Source organism: Heliangelus exortis, chromosome 1 (assembly GCF_036169615.1).
Source record: "Heliangelus exortis chromosome 1, bHelExo1.hap1, whole genome shotgun sequence".
Lineage (NCBI taxonomy): Eukaryota > Metazoa > Chordata > Aves > Apodiformes > Trochilidae > Heliangelus > Heliangelus exortis.
In genome coordinates, this window is record NC_092422.1 from 117,998,302 (window position 1) to 118,017,942 (window position 19,641).

General features: G+C 37.9%; 1 protein-coding gene across 2 annotated transcripts in view; it reads right to left on the minus strand.

Moving 5' to 3' along the window:
- Nucleotides 1-19,641, minus strand: part of SPAG17 (sperm associated antigen 17) — a 98,660-nt gene that overhangs the window by 29,617 nt on the left and 49,402 nt on the right. For both annotated transcript variants that reach the window (XM_071761146.1, XM_071761139.1), the window contains exons 19-28: nt 18,715-18,797; nt 17,230-17,442; nt 15,983-16,094; nt 15,296-15,424; nt 13,663-13,776; nt 8,223-8,428; nt 6,110-6,230; nt 3,095-3,447; nt 2,146-2,269; nt 161-399 (exon numbers count right to left, since the gene is read on the minus strand). In XM_071761146.1, the coding sequence (XP_071617247.1) occupies nt 161-399; nt 2,146-2,269; nt 3,095-3,447; nt 6,110-6,230; nt 8,223-8,428; nt 13,663-13,776; nt 15,296-15,424; nt 15,983-16,094; nt 17,230-17,442; nt 18,715-18,797 (1,694 nt within the window). The remainder of the gene's footprint in view (nt 1-160; nt 400-2,145; nt 2,270-3,094; nt 3,448-6,109; nt 6,231-8,222; nt 8,429-13,662; nt 13,777-15,295; nt 15,425-15,982; nt 16,095-17,229; nt 17,443-18,714; nt 18,798-19,641) is intronic.

The following is a 19,641-nucleotide window of genomic DNA, read 5'->3' on the forward strand; positions in this document are numbered from 1 at the left end:
GAGAGGCTGAGGAACTCCATTTTCTTCAAAAGTTAAAGCTTTTGTATTAGTACACAAGCTCTACAATATGTGTTTGAAGAACAAATCCTACAATTTTATGATGGCAACCCTGCCTCTTAGCTCAGTTGACAGAGCTATAATAACAGAAAAATAGCAATACCGTTCCATCAGCTGGGTCAGTTCCCTGGTAGATTAAGACTGGCTTCAGATCCATTCTCTTTGCACCCACAGTGCCCACTTGAATGCCTGATGGAGTTGTAGTTATCCACATTCCTGCCTGGTCCTCCTTAAGTTGCTCAGAATTAACCAGACCCGGCACAGCATTTTCAAGCAACTCATCCTTGGTTGGCTGTGATATGCTGTTTCTGCTATTGCCTTTTCCTGACGACTTGGTATTCTCTAAGGCAAAAGACAAAATCAAGGAAGTGCAGAATTTAAAGAAGAATTGTTTATCAGGCTGGAAGGAAATTACAAGTTTTGAAACTCACAGGGGTGTTCTTGATATAACCTTAATTAAAGTGTTTGTTGCACAGAAAAAATAAAGAGCATGCCAATGCCATCTAATTATAACATGACTTTGGAAGGAACTATGAAAGCAGAAAGAAACCCAAATATACTACAGAAAAAAACCTTTCAAAACTGAGCTTGAATATGAAAGTAACAGAATGAACTAGACTGAAATATAATACAAAAAAAAAAAAATATTTCTGCTTCAGACAAATTTGCAACAATAAAAGAAAAGAATGACTTGAAAGGATCTTCCATATAGAATGACTTCAAGTATGAAAATACAGGGTCAAAAAAGGCAAACAATCCTATGGTGTAAAGGAAAAGGGACGGAGATTCCACTGGGGAAGTGAATTGGAGAGATCTTATTAAGAATGGGATAGACAACTCTGGTCTCCCATATTCAAGTAAAGGGGGGACTTAAACTAAGTGTATGCAAAAGACAACAGCATGGTCCACAGAGGCATATAAGAGACTTACCATACATATATCCTAGCAAAAAAAAAAAAAAAAAAAAAAAAAAAGCCACAGAGGTGAAACTGCACTATAAATTCGCCAAGACTAACCAATGGAGAGGAAAAGTGGAGGGGGAAACATGATCATAAATAAAGGATAAGGAATAAAGGATATACACTGGCTACAGATACTGAGACAGATATGATGGTTTGTCAGAGAGGGTCTCAAGCATCCTTCCAGTTATTCTAATGGAATAACCAATGAACAAGCATGACTTGATGACTCAGAATGTCTCTTTTTGAGTGGCCTTTCTTTGGCAGCCATTTTTATTCACATGCTTTCATGCATGCCTATATCATGAACCATGTGGCCAACAGGACCAGGGAAAGGATTCTTCCCCTGTACTCAGCGAGGTGAGGCCACACCTTGAGTCCTGTGTCCAGTTCTGGGCCCCTCAGTTCAGGAAGGAGATTGAGGTGCTGGAGCAGGTCCAGAGAAGAGCAAGGAGGCTGTGAAGGGATCCAGCACAAGTCCTGTGAGGAAGGGCTGAGGGAGCTGGGGCTGTTCAGCCTGGAGAAGAGGCTCAGGGGAGACCTCATCACTCTCTACAACTCCCTGAAAGGAGGGGGTAGCCGGGGGGGGTCGGTCTCTTCTCCCAGGCAACTCTCAGTAGGACAAGGGGGCATGGGCTTAAGCTCTGCCAGGGGAGGTTTAAGTTGGATATTAGGAAGAAATTCTTTACAGAGATGGCAATCAGGCATTGGAATGGGCTGCCCAGGGAGGTGGTGGATTCTCCGTCCCTGGAGGTTTTTAAGAAGAGACTGATGTGGCACTCAGTGCCGTGGTCTGGCAACCAAGGCAGTAGTGGGTCTAGGGTTGGACTTGATTTGCTCAGAGGTCCTTTCCAACCTGGCTGATTCTGTGATGCTGTGATTAAATTATAAATTAGTATTCCGGAAAGTCATTATTACTCTGTGTATTCACGTGTATTTTTAGAGTGTGTTAGAAGGAAAAGAAATCTGAAATATAAAAAAAAATTATGATGAAGGCAACACATTAGCAGTGTACAGATGAAATTGCATTTCCATATTGGTAAAATTTTCAGACTAATGAAATATGCCCTTTATCAAGTATCATCAGCCTGGCTAACTTTAAGTCTGTCCAAAACACTGGAAATTTTACCTTTCTTAGTGCTGGTCTCAGGCTCAAATTCTGGTAATGGTTGCCCATTGTCTGGAATTGCAGGTCGTGGTAGGACAGGGCCAGAATCAGGACTCGTACTCACTGTGCCATCAGCAAACAGAATCTACCAAAACCAAGGACATACTATAAGTTAAAGTTACTTCCAGCACCAATAGGAAGTCTTAAAACAACGTGTTGCAAATGCAATAGTCACTGCGATGGGTGGTTTTAGGTGATGGAGGGGAAAAAAGTAAAAAACTTTCAGAATGAATACAAGAAAAAAAGAAGCTATCTCAAAAAGAATGGACTGCTAATTAATGCAATAATTAATTTGGACTCTAGTAACAAACAGGTATTATAAAAGTACAGATTATTCTTTGACTATTTATGTGGTTAAGGGTTGATGACATTTTCTTTTGTAGCAGTAGTAAGTCATCTGTATTACCACACTGATCTGCATTCACATCACATGTCTAGGATTGTTTTTAATTTTTTAGCTATCAAGACAGCTAACAAAAAGAAGTCATGATTATTTATCTTTTTCTATCTGGTCTGCAGGACTGAAGAACAGTTCAGGTCTTTTCTGGCTCCCATATGACTGCTCAGATAACTGAAAAAATACATGGATGGTTTTGTGCGGCCAAAAATACTCAAAGTCCAACTAGACCAAACTTCATATGTTCAAGAATATAGTTCTGAAAAACATATCCAGCTAATCCCAAAGGTGCCTAAAATTTTCACACACCTAAACTTTTCATCATTAAAGCTCTCAGTGTGCCTCAAGTTCTGATTTTGAACAAACTCATGAACATTTTAGTTGACATGGCTGCATAACTCAGTGGTTACAACTTCTTTTATCAAAAGGACACTTTTCTGTCTCAGCTGAGTAGCACAATTTCAAGTGTAATCATACATGCAAGCTACCTTCAACAAATTCTACTAAACGTACCTGGGTAGATCCATCCATCATGTACTTTATGACAGTTCCTTGGCTTGTGATAACTCTTGACACCTCTTGTTCTGTTTGCCTTGCCAGGGGTGTATACAGACGAGAGTTCTTTACCTTTTGGGGGTAACTCTGCCTAACCAGAATTTCCAGAATAGTCTGCTGGGCCTGGTCTCTTTTGGTGTCATCATCCTTTATTTCACCCTCTGTAGACTTAGGTTTCTTCTCTCCACTTTCCATAACCTCTTTCTCCTTTGCTTCATTTGCTTTGGTCTTCTCAGTGTCACCTGCTTTGGCCTTACTTCCGTTTACCACCTCTTTCTCAGATTCAGCTGTAGTGGCTTCATCTGTCAAACCTGAGAATAAATTCTGCATTACTTAACACTGAATAGCACACATTCAAACAGTGCTAACCACCCAGCATCATGGGGTCTAGAGAAGATATGCAACCTTAGGTGAGTAAGACTAACCCTCCTTGGCCACCTCTGTATTCTGCAGAGTAAAGGACAGACTCTTTTCTAAAAACATTTCAAAGCAGTCTCTATTCAGAAACACTGCATCCTCCTGGGGAGGTGCTTCTCTCCAAATGAAAACAAGGGAAATGTGAAGAGGAATTTATTACTGGTGCTGAACTTCTTTAAGACTAACATTAGGTGAGAGGAATTTCCTAAATGCCCATGAAAGTAAAAAGTTATGGAGTTTCACCAAGTTCGATTTTGTATAGAAACTGAAGTTTGATATTTTGTCTATCTGAACAAATAAGGTTTTTAGATTAAATTATGGCAATGTGTTGAGCATGTAAACATGTGTAATCATGGTAGTTGTGTCAAGAGACTACACGTATGTGTCCGTAATTGTGCTGTTCAACTTAACTATTCATCATTTGGCTTTAAGTTTGTTGCCAAACAATGCATGCTGGAAACCCCCCTGCATCCTCTTTACTTCATACCAGGTTGATCAGGGCACATTTACCCTAAACTGGAAAAATGTGCTAAGCTGGCACCATCCACAGGGGCATCACTAGCAGAGAGAGAGATATGATCATCCCACTCTACTTGGCACTTGTCAAGCAGCATCTGGAATACTGTTTCTTGTTCTGGTCCCCACAGTTCAAGAGAGATGTGGGCAGACTGGAGAAGATACAAAGGAGGGACATAGAAATGATCAAAAATCTAGAGAATCTGTCTATGATGAAAGACAGAAGGTGTTAGGATTCCCTGAAAAAGGCTTAGATGGGACCTCATCACAGTATTCCAGTATTTAAAAGACAGCTGCAAAGAGGACAGAGGCTCTATATTTATGAGGAGCCACATAGAGAAAACAAGAGACAAGAGGTACAAAATGCACCAAAAAAGGTTTCATCTCAATATGAGAGAAATGTTTTAGTGAGAACAATCATGCACTGGAGCAACCTCCCCAGCGATGTGGCAAAGACTCCACTGCTGCAGGTTTTCAAGATGTACTCAGATAGGGTGCTATGTGAGATTATCTGGGGCTTCCTTATCTACAAGAGGTTGAACCAGACGACCTTTCAAAGTGCCTTCCAACCTGGGCTTTTCTATGATTCTGTGATTTTGAGGAAAGAGGTGAAATGAGAAGAAAAATGAAGGAAGCTTTCACTAGCAATTCAGGCCTATGCAGCCAAAATAAAAAAACAAAAAAAACCCCAGACATTCCTCTTGTAAGTTTATGAATTTGTGATAGATCCTTGTGTACCATACTATATTTATTAATGTTATTAACAGCTCCTGCATGGGATGTGTTGGATAAATCTGGTTTATTCCTGGATATGGGCACCGCTACAGTTGTGCTCATCTATTTTCACATACACAATAGGTCCAATACAGCTTTGGATGGCCAGATTTGTAAGCATTAAATAACACCTGTAGGTAGCTGTTTCTAAAACTGAATGGATAACAGCAAAATTCACATCTATCTGCTTCAAAATCTAAAGGCTATAAAGAGATCTACTACAGTTTACCATATACAAAGATGAACGGATGCTGGGTTTTAAAAACACTGGGAAATGGAATTGCAGAAGGATGTCATGTACAGAAACATGTAAGTATTACATAGCCTATTGGTCTTCAAAAGTAAATTCAACAATAAGGGCAGAAAGGCATTTTATGACTGTGTTTGTATGAAATGGATGGCAGAAACCAAAGGACTTATGCGAAGGAATTTCTGTTTGAAACAGATCGTATCTTTCAGAAAGGCCACAAAACCTGATTGTAAAATATCCTGTAGCATAGAGTCCATCACAGCCTGGGTTTATTTTGTTAATAATTCTTACCATTAAAAAATGAGTATAACTTAAATCTTGTATAAAGTATTATTTTTAATTTTCAAACTCTTGAAATTTGCAGTACCTTTGTATACTGTGTTTACAAGGTATCACCAAAATTGTGTTTCCTTGTACTTCCATGCTGTCACCAGTTATTCCTTTCACCTTTAATTTGGCAATTAAATTTAGTTCTCAGCTGTCATGAGCTCACTATAAGATACTTCTTTCAATACTTTAATCATTCTTGTCATTCTTCCCTGAATCTTTCAAAATATGAACAGCTTGTCTTACAGACATACTAACAGTACATACAATTCCAAGTGAGGTGTAGATATAGGTAACAACAATGTTCCTATTATCACTTGAGATTCTTCAATATGTATGCATTTAAGAAAATTATTTTCTCATTATTCTTTTGTATTCCCATGTACATGTATATTCAACTGATTATACAACATGATTCCCAAGTGCTTTTCAGGGATTCTGCTTTCCTGCCCCTAGTCTGTTATGTCCAACAACTTGGACAACAAATCCTAGATTTTACATCTGTTTGCATTAAAATATATTTATTCATGTTGCACATACTATTAAAAGACATTATGATTGACTAAGTAATCTGATATGTTAAAAAATTCGTACTGTTACACTTAAATGCATCAAGACAGAAATAAATTTCCCCTGTAATTCTAACTTCTTTTTAAATTCCTTACTTTGCAGTGGTTAAGAAAACTGACCTCCAAAACTTTCACCAAGGAAAGTTAATACAAGTCCACTGGGACAAGAGACATTCAGACTTGGGAAAGCAAGAGCATTTGACATCACTTGTGTTTGGGAAGCTGGTTCTTCTGCTGCCACCTACAGAATGAAAAATGAGTTAGTTTTATGACACAGTTTGGGAGAAAAAAAGAAAAAAATTACAGACCTCAGTTGTAACAAACCTTCTTTTAAAAAAAGGTGCTTTCTACCACTCATTTTTAACATTTTGAGTGTTCACGGACTCTGAAGCAGAAACACTAGCTTATTTTTTTTATTATGCTATCTTCCTTCATTCCTCTTTATTAGCCCTTGAAGAACAAGCCTTCCTTACTTTATTTGTTTTGCTTAGTCATTATGCTATTTTGTGCATGATGTCGAGATGACAATAAATGGGTAATGAAGCAGATTGGCATGAGATAATTCTTGAAGCTGCAACATCATTAAAAGACCACAAAGGATAAGTAAAGCAGTATTTCTAGTCTGATGCAAATAGAGCACTGACTTGAGAAGGGGACAGGAAAGAATGTTTGGCAGTCAAGATGTGTAATTGTCTTTGCACTACTCTGTAGTGGAAACTGTTCTGGTGACTGAAAAAGATGACATTGACCTAAAGAATGTCTGAAGGCTCTGGAACATTTTAGAAAAAATACAACAATGGGTCCTTTGATGTCATCCCCCCCATGTGACAATGAACTGCACAATGCCAGTAGTCATAAGATGAAAACAATTTGAAATTGTCCTGGTATTACCCCATATTCTTGATTTTTAGGAACAGAAATATAGCAGATATTTTGCCACCTCTTTTTCAGCATAGAGGATGCTGTACATTTTATACTTTACGCAGTATAACCAGGCAATTAAGGCAATCCTTAATATCCTAAGATCATAGCCACAGGATCATGGAGAATCACAGAACAGGGAAGAAGTAACCAGTTGCCATCTACTTTTCCTGCTAATGGTAAAAAAAAAAATAAAAAATCAAGTATGTCTATATCATTAGAGAAAACTGTTAATGTAACCTCTTTTAAAATTTTGAGGACTGGAAGTTTCCTGGCAATCTATTCCAGTGCTTTACCTTGACTAATCTTACTGACATTTTCCTATTGATCAGTGTGAATCTATCTTGCAAAAAATTAGTTTACTTTTTGTTGTTTTTTCTAATTATATAGGTAGCATTAGACGATGGTATCCATTTAGCTCTTTACAGAAGGCTCTTCTGTCTCTATTCAAGATCAAACAAACCAAAATAAGTCTTTTCATCTTTGCCCACTAATCAAGTTTTCCAGACCTCTGGTCTTTCTTGGTGCTTTCCTTAGGACTCTCCAGCATGGACTGCGTTTTTCTTGCAGTGCAGCATCCATAACTGGACACAATACTTCAACTGAGGCCCTAGCCCTAAACAAAATAACTCCAGGTATTTATCAAGCTATGCTCCTGTTTATCTAACTGAATGTGGTCTTTGCCCTTCTCACAGCAAGATGGCATTGTTGACTTATGTATAACTTGTGATTCATTGCAGCTCTTGGACTGTTCTCTATGGAACTGTTACTCATTCTGTACAGATATATTGATTATTCACATATCGATTTGTAGAAGATGTTTCATATTAAAAGCTGTGCATTTTGTTGCACATGGTCCTGTAATTCCTGTATTGCTCTGTGCTAAGCATTCCATCACAGAAATTCTGAATTTGCTTTTGAAATGTCATCCATCCTTTCCAAACGACTGACAGAGGTACTTCAGTCATATGCAAAAATAACTTCCTCAAGTTGATGGTCCCTGAATTGTGATCAGCTGGAAAGACCAAATTACAGACCAAGCTTTTCCAAAACTGTGTCCACTCATTTACTTGTTGGTTAGACTTTTCAATACAGGTTCTGGAAAGCACAGAAAAGTTCTCCTACTTTGTTAAACTGAAAATTAACTATTAGAGCAGTTCTAATCACTGAGATATTAATGATGTAACAAGAATTTGTTTAGGCACAGTTCAAAGATCTCTGAACAGAATTTATGTTTCTGTTGCATAAGTTTATGTATTGAATTTTTGTTAGCTTGTTTTCTATGTTCATTGGATAAGGCCTACTGTCCCACCTTTCCTTCTTGCTTTGCTAGGTCATCAGGTGGTGGGGGGGGCATTTTGCTCAGGCTTTCTATTGCAGATGGCAGGGATTTTCCTGATTTTTGTTTGACAGACGTATCTTTTTTTGCTGGAGCTGACGTAACAGGAGAAACTGTGGTCGGAATATTAACAGAAGGGATGTTCAGAATTCTTGCTAAGTCAGGATCTGTTTCATCATCTAAAGAAGGGAAAAGCAATATTTGTAATACAATTAAATTTCACAAATGTAGATAGCTACACTTTATTTTTTAACAAGATACTTTACCTTTGAAATAATAATGTTAGCGGGAGTTTATTCTTTCAGATAGAGGGACTGAATATATGAAATCAATTAGATTGAACTACTCATCAGCCTAAAAGGTATCTTGAAACTATTGTTTCCCATAGGCTGTCACTTGTGCCTCAAAAATAGATTATACAAGTTTTAAAATTCTCTTTTACCTCCAGAATGCGTATATAGTTGGAGACATTCTGAGTCTAGCATCTAGGAAATTATGACTATTGCACTATTTATCACAGACCACTTCCAGCTGCTTTGCACTACATAGCCCTACCTTGCAATAATGATTCAGAAAAATTCTGACAATCCAGACTTGCTAAGATTCTGCCAGTTCTTAGAGGACAAGCATGAGGGCAGTCCACTAAGCATATTGACACTAATTAGTCATGCTGCCTTCCAAAACAGTTTCTTGGAAACAAAATTAATACAAAGATTTTCTGGAAAACATTTTGGTTTCAATGAACTAATACTTCTCTTTAATCGGAAAACCCCAGCCAGCTCTAGCTGTATCAGTTTTTTAAAAGATTTTTTCAAATCATCTCATCTTGATTGAAGGGAGTCTAAAGTCCCAAACCTACAACTCATGAAATAACACTTTGTTTCCCATCCAGACAACTTATGCAATTGAATTATAATTTCTTTTGGACAGTTTCTTAACTCCAGATGAAGCAAATTATTATTCACAAATTAACGACACCCATCTAGATAAGAACTGAAAAACCCACTGAACAAAACATAAAGGTCTCAGAAACCATCTTTTGAGAACTTTTTATAAATAAATAAAGCAAGTTTGATTTGCCAAATAGTTTCTACAAAATATGAAGTTTAATGACAAGTCAGTCATTTCAGGAATTTCTTCAGGAAGAGTTAAAACAATCTTTTTTTGGTTTGTTTTGGTAAAATTACATTCATTCTTCCAATGAATAATATTACTTAATGTGAAAACTGCTATATCAGGCAAAGAAAAAGTTAAGTAACTAGTTGACAATTTGCAAGTCAGATCACCTTTAGAGAAAGAAGGAAAGACATGCACCCAGAAGCATGCTCACAGAACCATTGTGGTGTGAGATCACATACTTTTCTGTAATGCTGATTATCTGGTAAAGATAAAGGTTAGGCCAAAGTGCTATTATGTCCACTGTTTCCAGAAAGTTTTGGCATTGATGGTTTTAGCTCTGCAGATAAGAAAAGGCTAAGGCCACCTTAAAATCAAAGTTCTAAACTACTAGAAAGGTTGCCTCCATGTTCAGATGCCTTATGGATGATTCTGGATTTATGGCAGCTGCAAAGGTGACCCAAAATTTCAGACTCTAAGGCTAAACTATTAGATGGTCTGGTGATAGAGCCCTATTTAGGAGTCCATGGATAACAAGCCTTTCACCTCTTTTTTTAAACCTTCATTCTGAGTTTTTGTCTTGCTGCCAGCATTAGAGAAAGTTTAAAATTCTCCCTAGGGTCCATTTGTATGCACATTTATTAGACAGCATGGCCACAAAATAAGCAAGTAGTAGCACTTCTCCAGGTGAAAGGTGAGAAGAAAGAGCTGACTAACAAACTTCAACAGAGCTAGTGCTCCACAGACAAGCAGGATAGCAGAGATGAAGGCAACTCTGAGGCAACTGTCGAATTAAGTAATTAAATAATGACTTAATTGTTATCTTAATTACTTAAGATAATCCATCTTGTCAGGTGAGTATACATATCCATGTGAACACTGGAAACTCAGTATAATCAAGTTCCTATATATAGAGAAGATAGCTATCCTTCACAGCTACCCATGTGTGGAGTCCCTTCAGTTGCAGATGACACTATTTTCCAGAGTGCTGAATTTAGGAATAGAAGCTGTTATAGGCTCTTGACCACTAGGGAAATTTCATCTACCCCTTTACTGTGGCTGCACTGAAAAACAAAAACAGCATTTGAGGGTAACAATGAAAAAGAGTAGATTGTTAAGACTGAGGGAAAGTGTCTTTGGAAATCCTGAAAGAGATGGGAAATTCCAGAGGATGGTCAGATTAAGGACTGTTTCCTTTGTCCTGCATCCATGTGCAGATTTCTTGCACTGCAGTTGTATACTCATAATTCTGCCAAGGCACAAAGAGCAAGTGCAATGGTTCTGTAATACTAGAGGCAAAAGCCCTGCAGCTGCTCAAGCAGTGCCAGATGCATGAAAAAATAAGAAGCTTTCTTCTAAGCCTTGCTGCAATGTGGCATGAAATTAGATTCCGGTTTGCATCAGAGAAAACAAATAATTCAAAACTTTAAAAAACCCCTAATATTTAACCAAAAAATAAGAAGATGCATAAAGCTCTCAGAAAGCCTGAGGGTTTTTTCATCTTACCTTCCCTAAAAGGAAGATGGAAGAGACAGAATGAGAAAAAACAGTGACAAAAATTAATATTCCAGAAAATTATTTCAGTAATGCAGGTAAAATCAGTAACTTTTACTCAATTTACCAATCAGTGGAGAGAATCACAGAATAATCATGGTTGGAAAAGATCTCTAAGATCACTGTGTCCAACTACCAAGTCAGGGAAAAGAAAACAACAAATGAAGCAACCCACCCCCTCCAAAAACAAAAAACAAACAAACAAAAAAAGAGTTCCACATACTCATTATACCTTTAGACCATGTCCTGAAGTGCCTCATCTACATGTTTTTTAAAATACCTCCAGGGATGGTGGCCCCACCACCTCCCTGGGCAGCCTGTTCCAGTGCCTGACTGCTCTTCCAGTATCTTCCTAGTATCTGGTCTAAACCTCCCCTGGTGCAACTTCAGGCCTTTTTCTCTGGTCCTATCACTGATCATTTGAGAGAAGAGGCCAACACCCACCTCCCTACAACCTCCTTTCAGGTAGCTGTAGAGACCAATAATATCTCCTCTCAGCCTCCTCTTCTCCAAACTAAACACTCCCAATTCCCTCAGCCTCTCCTCATAGGAATTGTTCTCCAGACCCTTCACCAGCTTGGTTGCCCTTCTCTGAACTTGCTCTAGAAATTCAACGTCTTTCTTGTAGTGAGGGGCCCAGAACTGAACACGGTATTTGATTTATGGTCTCACCAGTGCTGAGTACAGGGTCACAATCACTTTCTTTCTCCTGCTGACTGCACTGTTATGGATACAGGCCAGGATGCCATTGGCCTTCTTGGCCACCTGGGCACACTGCTGGCTCATATTCAGCTGTGTGTTGATCAGCATCCCCAGGTTCTTTTCTGCCTGGCAGCTTTCCAGTCACTCTTCCCCCAGCCTGTGGTGTTGCCTGGGGTTGTTGTGACTGAAATGTACGACCTGGTACTTGGCCTTGTTAAACCTCATACAATTGGCTTTGTCCCATTCATTAAGGCAGTCCAGGTCCCTCTGCAGAGCCTTCCTACCCTTGAGCAGATCAACACTCCCACCCAATATAGTGTCACCTGCAAACTTACTGAGGAAGCACTCAGTCCCCTCATCTAGATAACTGATAGAGATATTGAACAAAACTGAGTCCTGTGGGACACCACTAGTGACAAGCCACCAGCTATATTCAACTCCGTTGACTACAACATTCTGGGCCTGGCCATCCAGCCAGTTTTTATTCCAGTGAAGAGCACATCTGTCTGGGCCATGAGCTGCCAGCTTCTCTAGGAGGATGCCGTGGGAGAAGATTCCAAAGGCTTTACTAACATTCAGGTAGACAATGTCCACAGCCTTTCCCCCATCTACTACGTGGGTCACCTGGTCATAGAACAAGATCAGGTTGGTCAAGCAGAACCTGCCTTTCCTGAACACATGCTGGCTGGGCCTGATCCCCTGGCTGTCCTGCACTTGCCATGTGAGCATGCTTAAGATGAACCTCTCCATAATTTTTCTGGCTACCAAGGTCAGGCTGACAGGCCTGTAGTTCTCTGGATCCTCCTTCCTGCCCTTCTTGCAGATGGGTGTCACACTGGCAAGCCTCCAGTCATCTGGGGCCCCCCTGTTAACCAAGACCACTGATAAATGATGGAGAGAGGCTTGGCAAGCTCCTCTGCCAGTTCCCTCGATACTCTTGGGTGGATTACATGAAAAAAATGGAAATTACATGGCATACTGGGATGGATAGCATACAAGAATAGTCTAAGGCAGGATGTTTCTGGTCAGAATTTTTCTGAGCAGTTATGGTACGAGGAGAATTAGGCATAAGCAAGCAGTTGTAGAAAAATGGCAAACAATCCAAGAATGCAAGTATTCAGTGCTGCACTAAAACTCAACATGGCAAAGATTTTGCTAAAGTAGAATAGGATGCTGATGGTAGATGTGAAAAAGTCTGAACATCACAGCTGACACATATAATTAGACAAGCCTCTCTTTCATGTCAAAATACAAGATTTCATAGTCCACTATATTGTGAATGCTCTCTTGGTCTAATTTTTAAAAGCACTTTAAGTAATAAATTTGTAAATGTATTTGAATAAGTAACACTAGTGCAGAGTTGAATGGTTTGCCACAGTCCACACAAAGATGCATTCAATTAAATGTTTTCATATTTTAAGAACTGAAAAATGCTGGGATTATTTTCTGATGAGAGGAGGGTTTCACATTTATCTGTATGACGATTTCAGTGGCCTTTCAAATGTAATGGAAAAATCAGATGTTATTTTCACTGTGGTTTTGTGAAGCAATTGCTTCCAGTTGGTGACTGTATTTATTGAAAGGCTGAGAGAAATCCCTCATTATGTCTGCAAAACTGTAACCTAAAGTCCAACTCCTAACATAAAATGAAAGTTCCATAACCACCTATATAAGTTTACAAAAATATTATTTCTTGGAAAACCAAGAAGACTCCTCAGCAAATCACATTTTCTTTGGCTCCAGTTAATTGGCTAATTTTGCTGGGCTTCTTAATAACAATACTTGTTTCTCCCTGCACAGCTCTGTATTTGCATTAAGTAAAAAAGCATGGAGAACTCCTTCTATTTTGAAATTTGAATCACAGAACATTCTTGACAATGAAATGTCATCCCAACTCTTGCTGAAAATTCCCCACCATAAAGTAATAGCTGCTGAGAAGGGCAAAATTGCATGCAACAAATTATTTTGTTAAGGAGAGTATGAAGGAAAAAAAAATTCCCCCTACAGTTCTCAAATATCCTCTTCTATTTGCTTACTTTACCTGCTGTCTTCCCTGTAGGTCCATAATAGCTCAGGGACAGCTGGATTCCATTTTCCAAGGTGGCTGAAAAAGATCCAAACTTGCTCACAGCTTTCTTTTGATTTTTCAACAATCCTTAATAAAAAATTAGAAAGAATTTTAAAGATGGCAACACATACCAAAACCATATAACCTGCAAACCAGTGGTGGGTGTTAACAGTGTCACCTCAGTGTGGATGAGTTACCTGTAAAACAGATTAATACAGAACAGAGAAAACTTTATAATTCTGTTCATAGGAAAGCATGTAATAGTCCATTTGTTTACACATACAGATGGGATTTGTCATCTAGAAATTGCATTCTAATTATCTAGTTTAATAGCAACAATTAGTGAAAAGTCTTTGTTAATGTAAAATGGCAAAAGATCCTAACTCTGGAGCCATGCATAGACCTTTGCTTCTGTTTGCTCCTTGACTGTAATGTTTAACATTTTTATCACAAGGCCCATGCAATAAAAAAAGCCACTGTCTCTCAGATAATGTCACATGAACTACACAATGTAATACCTCTGAGAGAGTTACTCTGGATACTACCTTGCCTCTAGTTAGACTCCTACTGCCTTAAAGAAGCATTCTGCTGGTAAGAGAACATCCTTGGGATGTCCAGTATGGGGAACAGGTTCTTAAAACTGAGGGGCAGCAGAGAAGACCACAAAAGAGGGTTAAGGCAAGCACCTAACACCTACCCATCTCCTATTCCTTTCATCAAAAAAGCACACACACTGAGACCTCCTCTGCTCCTATCTACTCTCATTGCAATGTTCATTGGTGGCTACAACCTGCAGGATGCTCTTTTGCCATTTTGGCTGCATTAAAAGCTTGCTGTTGTACCATTCAGCCACTGCCAAGTATCAGAGTGGATCGATTCTTCTCTTTCCTACTGCATTTCTATCAGGTGCTCCTGTTTACAGAGGAGGAAGCCCTCTCGCTTGTGCCAGGTGTATACAGCTTGCCTCAGATGCCTGTACACTGGTGATTTAAAATACCATTTGGCAGACCTCAGAATGATACAGGTCTACTTTCAGAAAGGCAGACAAGAAACACCTCACTCGTGGAAGAGATGCAAATTTTCTATTCAGAGAACCTACAATTACACCAGTGGTGGCAGTTGAAACCCACAAGAGGAGCAAGAGGAGGATGCTTTCTGACCCTGATAATTAAAAAAAGCCAATGTGCCTACCAGAAGTTACACTCCAGGTCAGTGAGAGAAACTTCACAGTGTTTTTGGCAAACATACACACAAATTGTGACAGACTGGATTACTTCTTGGAAACACTTTCACCTGGGTTCAGATTGGATTTGGATTCAATGCTTTCCGAGTGTTAATCCACATGTCCACCGGCAGTAGCTTTTCTTAACAAATGGTGACTCTGTTCATTTGCACTTGCTGACCTGTACTGTGCTTCTACATCTTGATAATATCTCTCTAAATGGTGTGTAAGTTGGCCAATGGAATTTTTACTTCTTTTTACAGAACACTAATATTACTTACCTCTGCCATCAGTAGGAATTTATTTTCTATTAGTTGATAAGGTTTACAACCAATTACTAAATATATCAAACTATTAATTCTTTATATCAGTGATGTCACTAACCTGATCTAATTTCCTGCTCTTCGTTAATTTCTTGCACTTCCATTTCTTTTAAGTTTTTCTTGGGGTCTGTGATATGAATGAAGAAATTATGGTTGTCTTTTATCACTTTCACTTTTATCAAAGTTAGACCTGCAAAGCAAGGAATACAATTACAGCTCCCACCAGGCTTTAAAACTGCCCCACACCTAAAAGATCCCTTCACCTACAAATATAAAGCACACAAAAAAGAAAATTGCTCAGAAGTAGACTGAATTGCTTAGTAATAGACAATGAAGACAAATTTTAAGTTAGATGAGTTTAGACTACATATTCCAAAACTTCCTGACAATTAGATCTGAGAGGCTTCAGAATAATTCTGTTGCTTAAATATATTGTATTTGACTGGACAAATTATTGGAACATTTTCTTGAAATAGCATGCATTAGTTGCCATTGAACATATATATATGAAACTATTTTTCTCCATTTAAAAATTTTTAGTATTTTATTTATCTATCTATTGTTAGCATACTATAGGAAAATGTAAACAGTAGTAGTGATAGAGGCTGACATGGAATTACAAGGTAGTCTCATGATGTCTTTAAATGAATATCTGCTACTGACACATGAAAAAGCATTTATGGATTAAGAAATTATGCCATCATTTAGTAGCTGAATTGAAGAAAAGTATAAAGAAATAAAGAATCACCTTTTACAAACTCTATCTTCTCTACTTGAATCTGTCCTCCATCTGATGGGAAAAGATATTGATTGGTTCCTGATATCTGAATGAGATCCTCTCCTGTATTGTAGCCAACAAACTGGAAAAACAAGGTTTGGACTATGCATAAAGGAGAAAGGCAGAAGCCATGAAAGAGGTAAACAAAGGACAGACCATCAGGAACCCACTGCTCTGGCCATTCCGTTTAGATATTTAACTAATGTAGCAACAACTTTAGCATGATATTATTATATCAAAATAATTTCTCAGTTACTAACTGAAGTAATTTGTTACAAATGAGAGGAATCTCATCCTTTGGTAGTATGGAGACAACACAGAAACTGAAGAATTGCAAGTTGACTGGTAGCTTAACATATTGTGTGAGTGAAAGAAAAATTCTGGACAAATACAAAGTGCAATGCCATGGGATCATGCCATGAAAAGTAGATAAAGCTTCTCACCCTCTAGATTTTGGAAATCAGACACCAGAAATCTGTTTTTTTGATTTCTGGGACTTCCACAGAGATACAACTTGAGAAAAATTAGGTGAGAGTACTCAAGTTCAGAGCGACATTTTACATGTGTCTGAGCTTGAGGTCTGAACTCAAGCAAGTTTAGAGTAAAATATATAGACTACCTAAGTTTCGGATGCAAGGCTTAGACTCTGCAAACATAAAGCAGTGCAAATTGCCTCACAACTGCCTAGATAAAACTAGCGAAGAGCTCCCTCTGGATGAAATACCCCTCTGTTAGTGTATCAGGCAGAATAGCTTGTGTTAGAGTGCTCTAAACCCACACGTTTTGCAACAGGAAATGAAAAAAACAGTGAACAGCATTTCCTTTATTTCCATGGTGGACAGCCACAACTTCAAGTAGATCTAGCAGTCTCTAAATATTGGAGTTGAAACAGGTCTTTATGTCCCCCATTCCTACCCTTTATATTTTGCACAGGCACAAAAATGCCATGAAGTTATCTTTGTGTTCATGTCACATACACACAAAAACATCCAAGTTAAATAAGTAAGTCTTGTGGTAGGGTAATCTTCAACATTAGTAATTGCTTTCCAAAACTTTTAGGAAAGGATCTGCTTTTAAAATGATGGCATTAAACAAGACCTCGTTAGGCCTACTTTGCACTGAACTTCAATTCCACAAAGAATTATAGTTTTGCTGTAATCTTGACTCTCTATATAGTTAGCACTTTGCCAATGTGGTGCAATAATATTACTTCTTACCCTATACACTTTCTCAGTATCTGGTTCTGGGATGCAGGGATCCTCCAGAGGTTCAGGTGCATTTTCTGGCTCATCCTTATTTTCTTCCTTATTTTCTTCCTTTTTTTTAATCTCCCGTCCTTTCTTTTTATCTCCCAAAGTTTCTTTTCTTCCTTTTTTTTCTTCCTTAGGTTGTTCTTCCTCTAGTAATTGTTCCTGTTCCATCTTCCAAGCCTAAATTAAATTTTAGGATATCAAAAGACTGTGGCTCTCTTAGTATTAGAAGGCATTTCATATGTGCATGACGAAAAGAGTACAAGTAAATAAACTCAAAGGAACTACTCTTTTTAAATCACTCTAAGACATGTTTTCTAAATGTGTCTACAATTTTACTCATTCAGTCCACAGGATCAGTTATTCTTGACCCCAGGAGACATAGCAGATGAGTAATTGTTTCTTAAACATCCAGTTAGAAAAGGATTATTTCATTGTGCACTTTTCCTCAATGCATATCACCAAATCCGAACCCATCTCTGGTATTGGCTTATTCTCAAAATGCAACTGTGGGATATAGTGGATTTTATTCTTTCACAGAAGGAGGAATGAGGTATCAGTGCCAGAATTATCAACTTGTATCAGGAAGACATCCAAGATTTACCAGAGTATTTAAGGACTTGTAGCATTTTATATTTTAAACATACTAAAGCACAAGCTTTTCTGTGGAAGAAATGGTAAGCATTCACAGTCACAAGTTAGGATTATCCTAATTTAAGATGTGCCAGATCAAGATGAGTAGACAGGAACTGGTTAACACCATTTCATATCTACATTCTAGTACATGTGTATTTAACACACTGTAAAAAATTGTAACACACTGTAAAAAAGATGAAACTTACTACATGAGGGGTGAAAAAACAGTTGGGGGGTACAGCATCATTTAAGATAGATTTGTGCAGAATAATGGATAGCCAATGCTAAGATTTAAAAAACTCCTACCTCAGCCAGAAACTTACTGTGTGAACCTAGGCAAGTCAATTCATCTTTAGCATGACTATGGTCTACATTTATAAAATGTAAATCTGTCCTAAGGGAACATTAAGGTACCATATTTACATTGCTTAATTCCAAAAAGCTGTGGATAGTGAAAGTATGAGTTGGGTACATAAGTACTTTCATGAATATGGATCTTATGTTTTCATAGTTTTATAACCTGAAAACTTCAATGAGAAGTAGGGTATCATACATAACTCCTGTTTTCTATACAGCAATTATGAATTGCTTTTGGAAAGACTAGTTGAATTCCAAACAGTTTTTACTTAAGAAAACAGCATATAATTAAATCAATAAGGAATAAACTAAAGGAAACAAGAAATAAAGTATACAAAAAAGTGCCAAAAACAAAAAACTAAGAGGATTGAGCCAAGCCTATGTAATAATCAAGGCTTACCTTCCTGGGAAAGTAGTGTTATTTATTCCATTTCAGAAACATACATATTTTTGTCTCACCTTTAGAGAACCTTCTCTGATAAAAAGACTTCTTTCATTGTTGGACTGAGGTTCTGGAATGGTCTCCTTTATGCTCTCAGGTCCTAATGAAAGGAAAATGAAAGGAAAATAAGTATGGTTATAAATATATGAAAATGAAATAATGAAAAAAAAAATGAGAGAAGCGCAAGTAAATAAATATATATATATATTTGAATATAGTAAAAGTACAAAAATAGAATAAAATGCTAAGTATCCTTAGTGGTAAAACAAAGTCTATTCAGGTTAGAAGAAACTTATCTGACAAGTAGCATTACTTAACACTCATAACTGGGAACCAAATATGCTAAACAATATATCAACATATTTGAAGACTGACTCTCTGCTTCTTGCTGTTGAAGCTTTGCTCCTGAAACAAGGTGGTTTTTTTGCAGTATTTTTTATTTTGCTCCTATAACTGTTCCAGAATTCAGATCCAGTGCTTTACCCAGCTCACCAAACACCAGAACAAGCTCAATATGAAAACCATTAATATTACAACCTTTCAAGAAAAAAAATTTTAAAATTCTTATCATATTCCTTGTTTACTGTTAGTGCTTTTAGGGCTTTTTAGCATCTGTGACTCAGGAAAAGGTTATCTCCCTCAGTGTGTCGTTTTACCTCATGCTTGGATACCTAGTATTTACCTCCTAGAAAAGAGAAATTAAAGTATTCTATCAGCAACTTCTAGTTAAATTACTTTGTATTAAAAGTAGAAATTGCAGTGTGGATTACAGCAGTGCCAGTGAAATTGAAATCACCTAAAGCCACTGTTGCCCACCTGCATGTCCCAGCTGGAGGTAATGATGAACTTCTTTCAGCAAGGGAACCCATCTTTGAAGCATATCTGTTATGAGGCACCAGATGGGCAACATTCAATTAGGCTCCCATGACAGGGAGGTACAAATT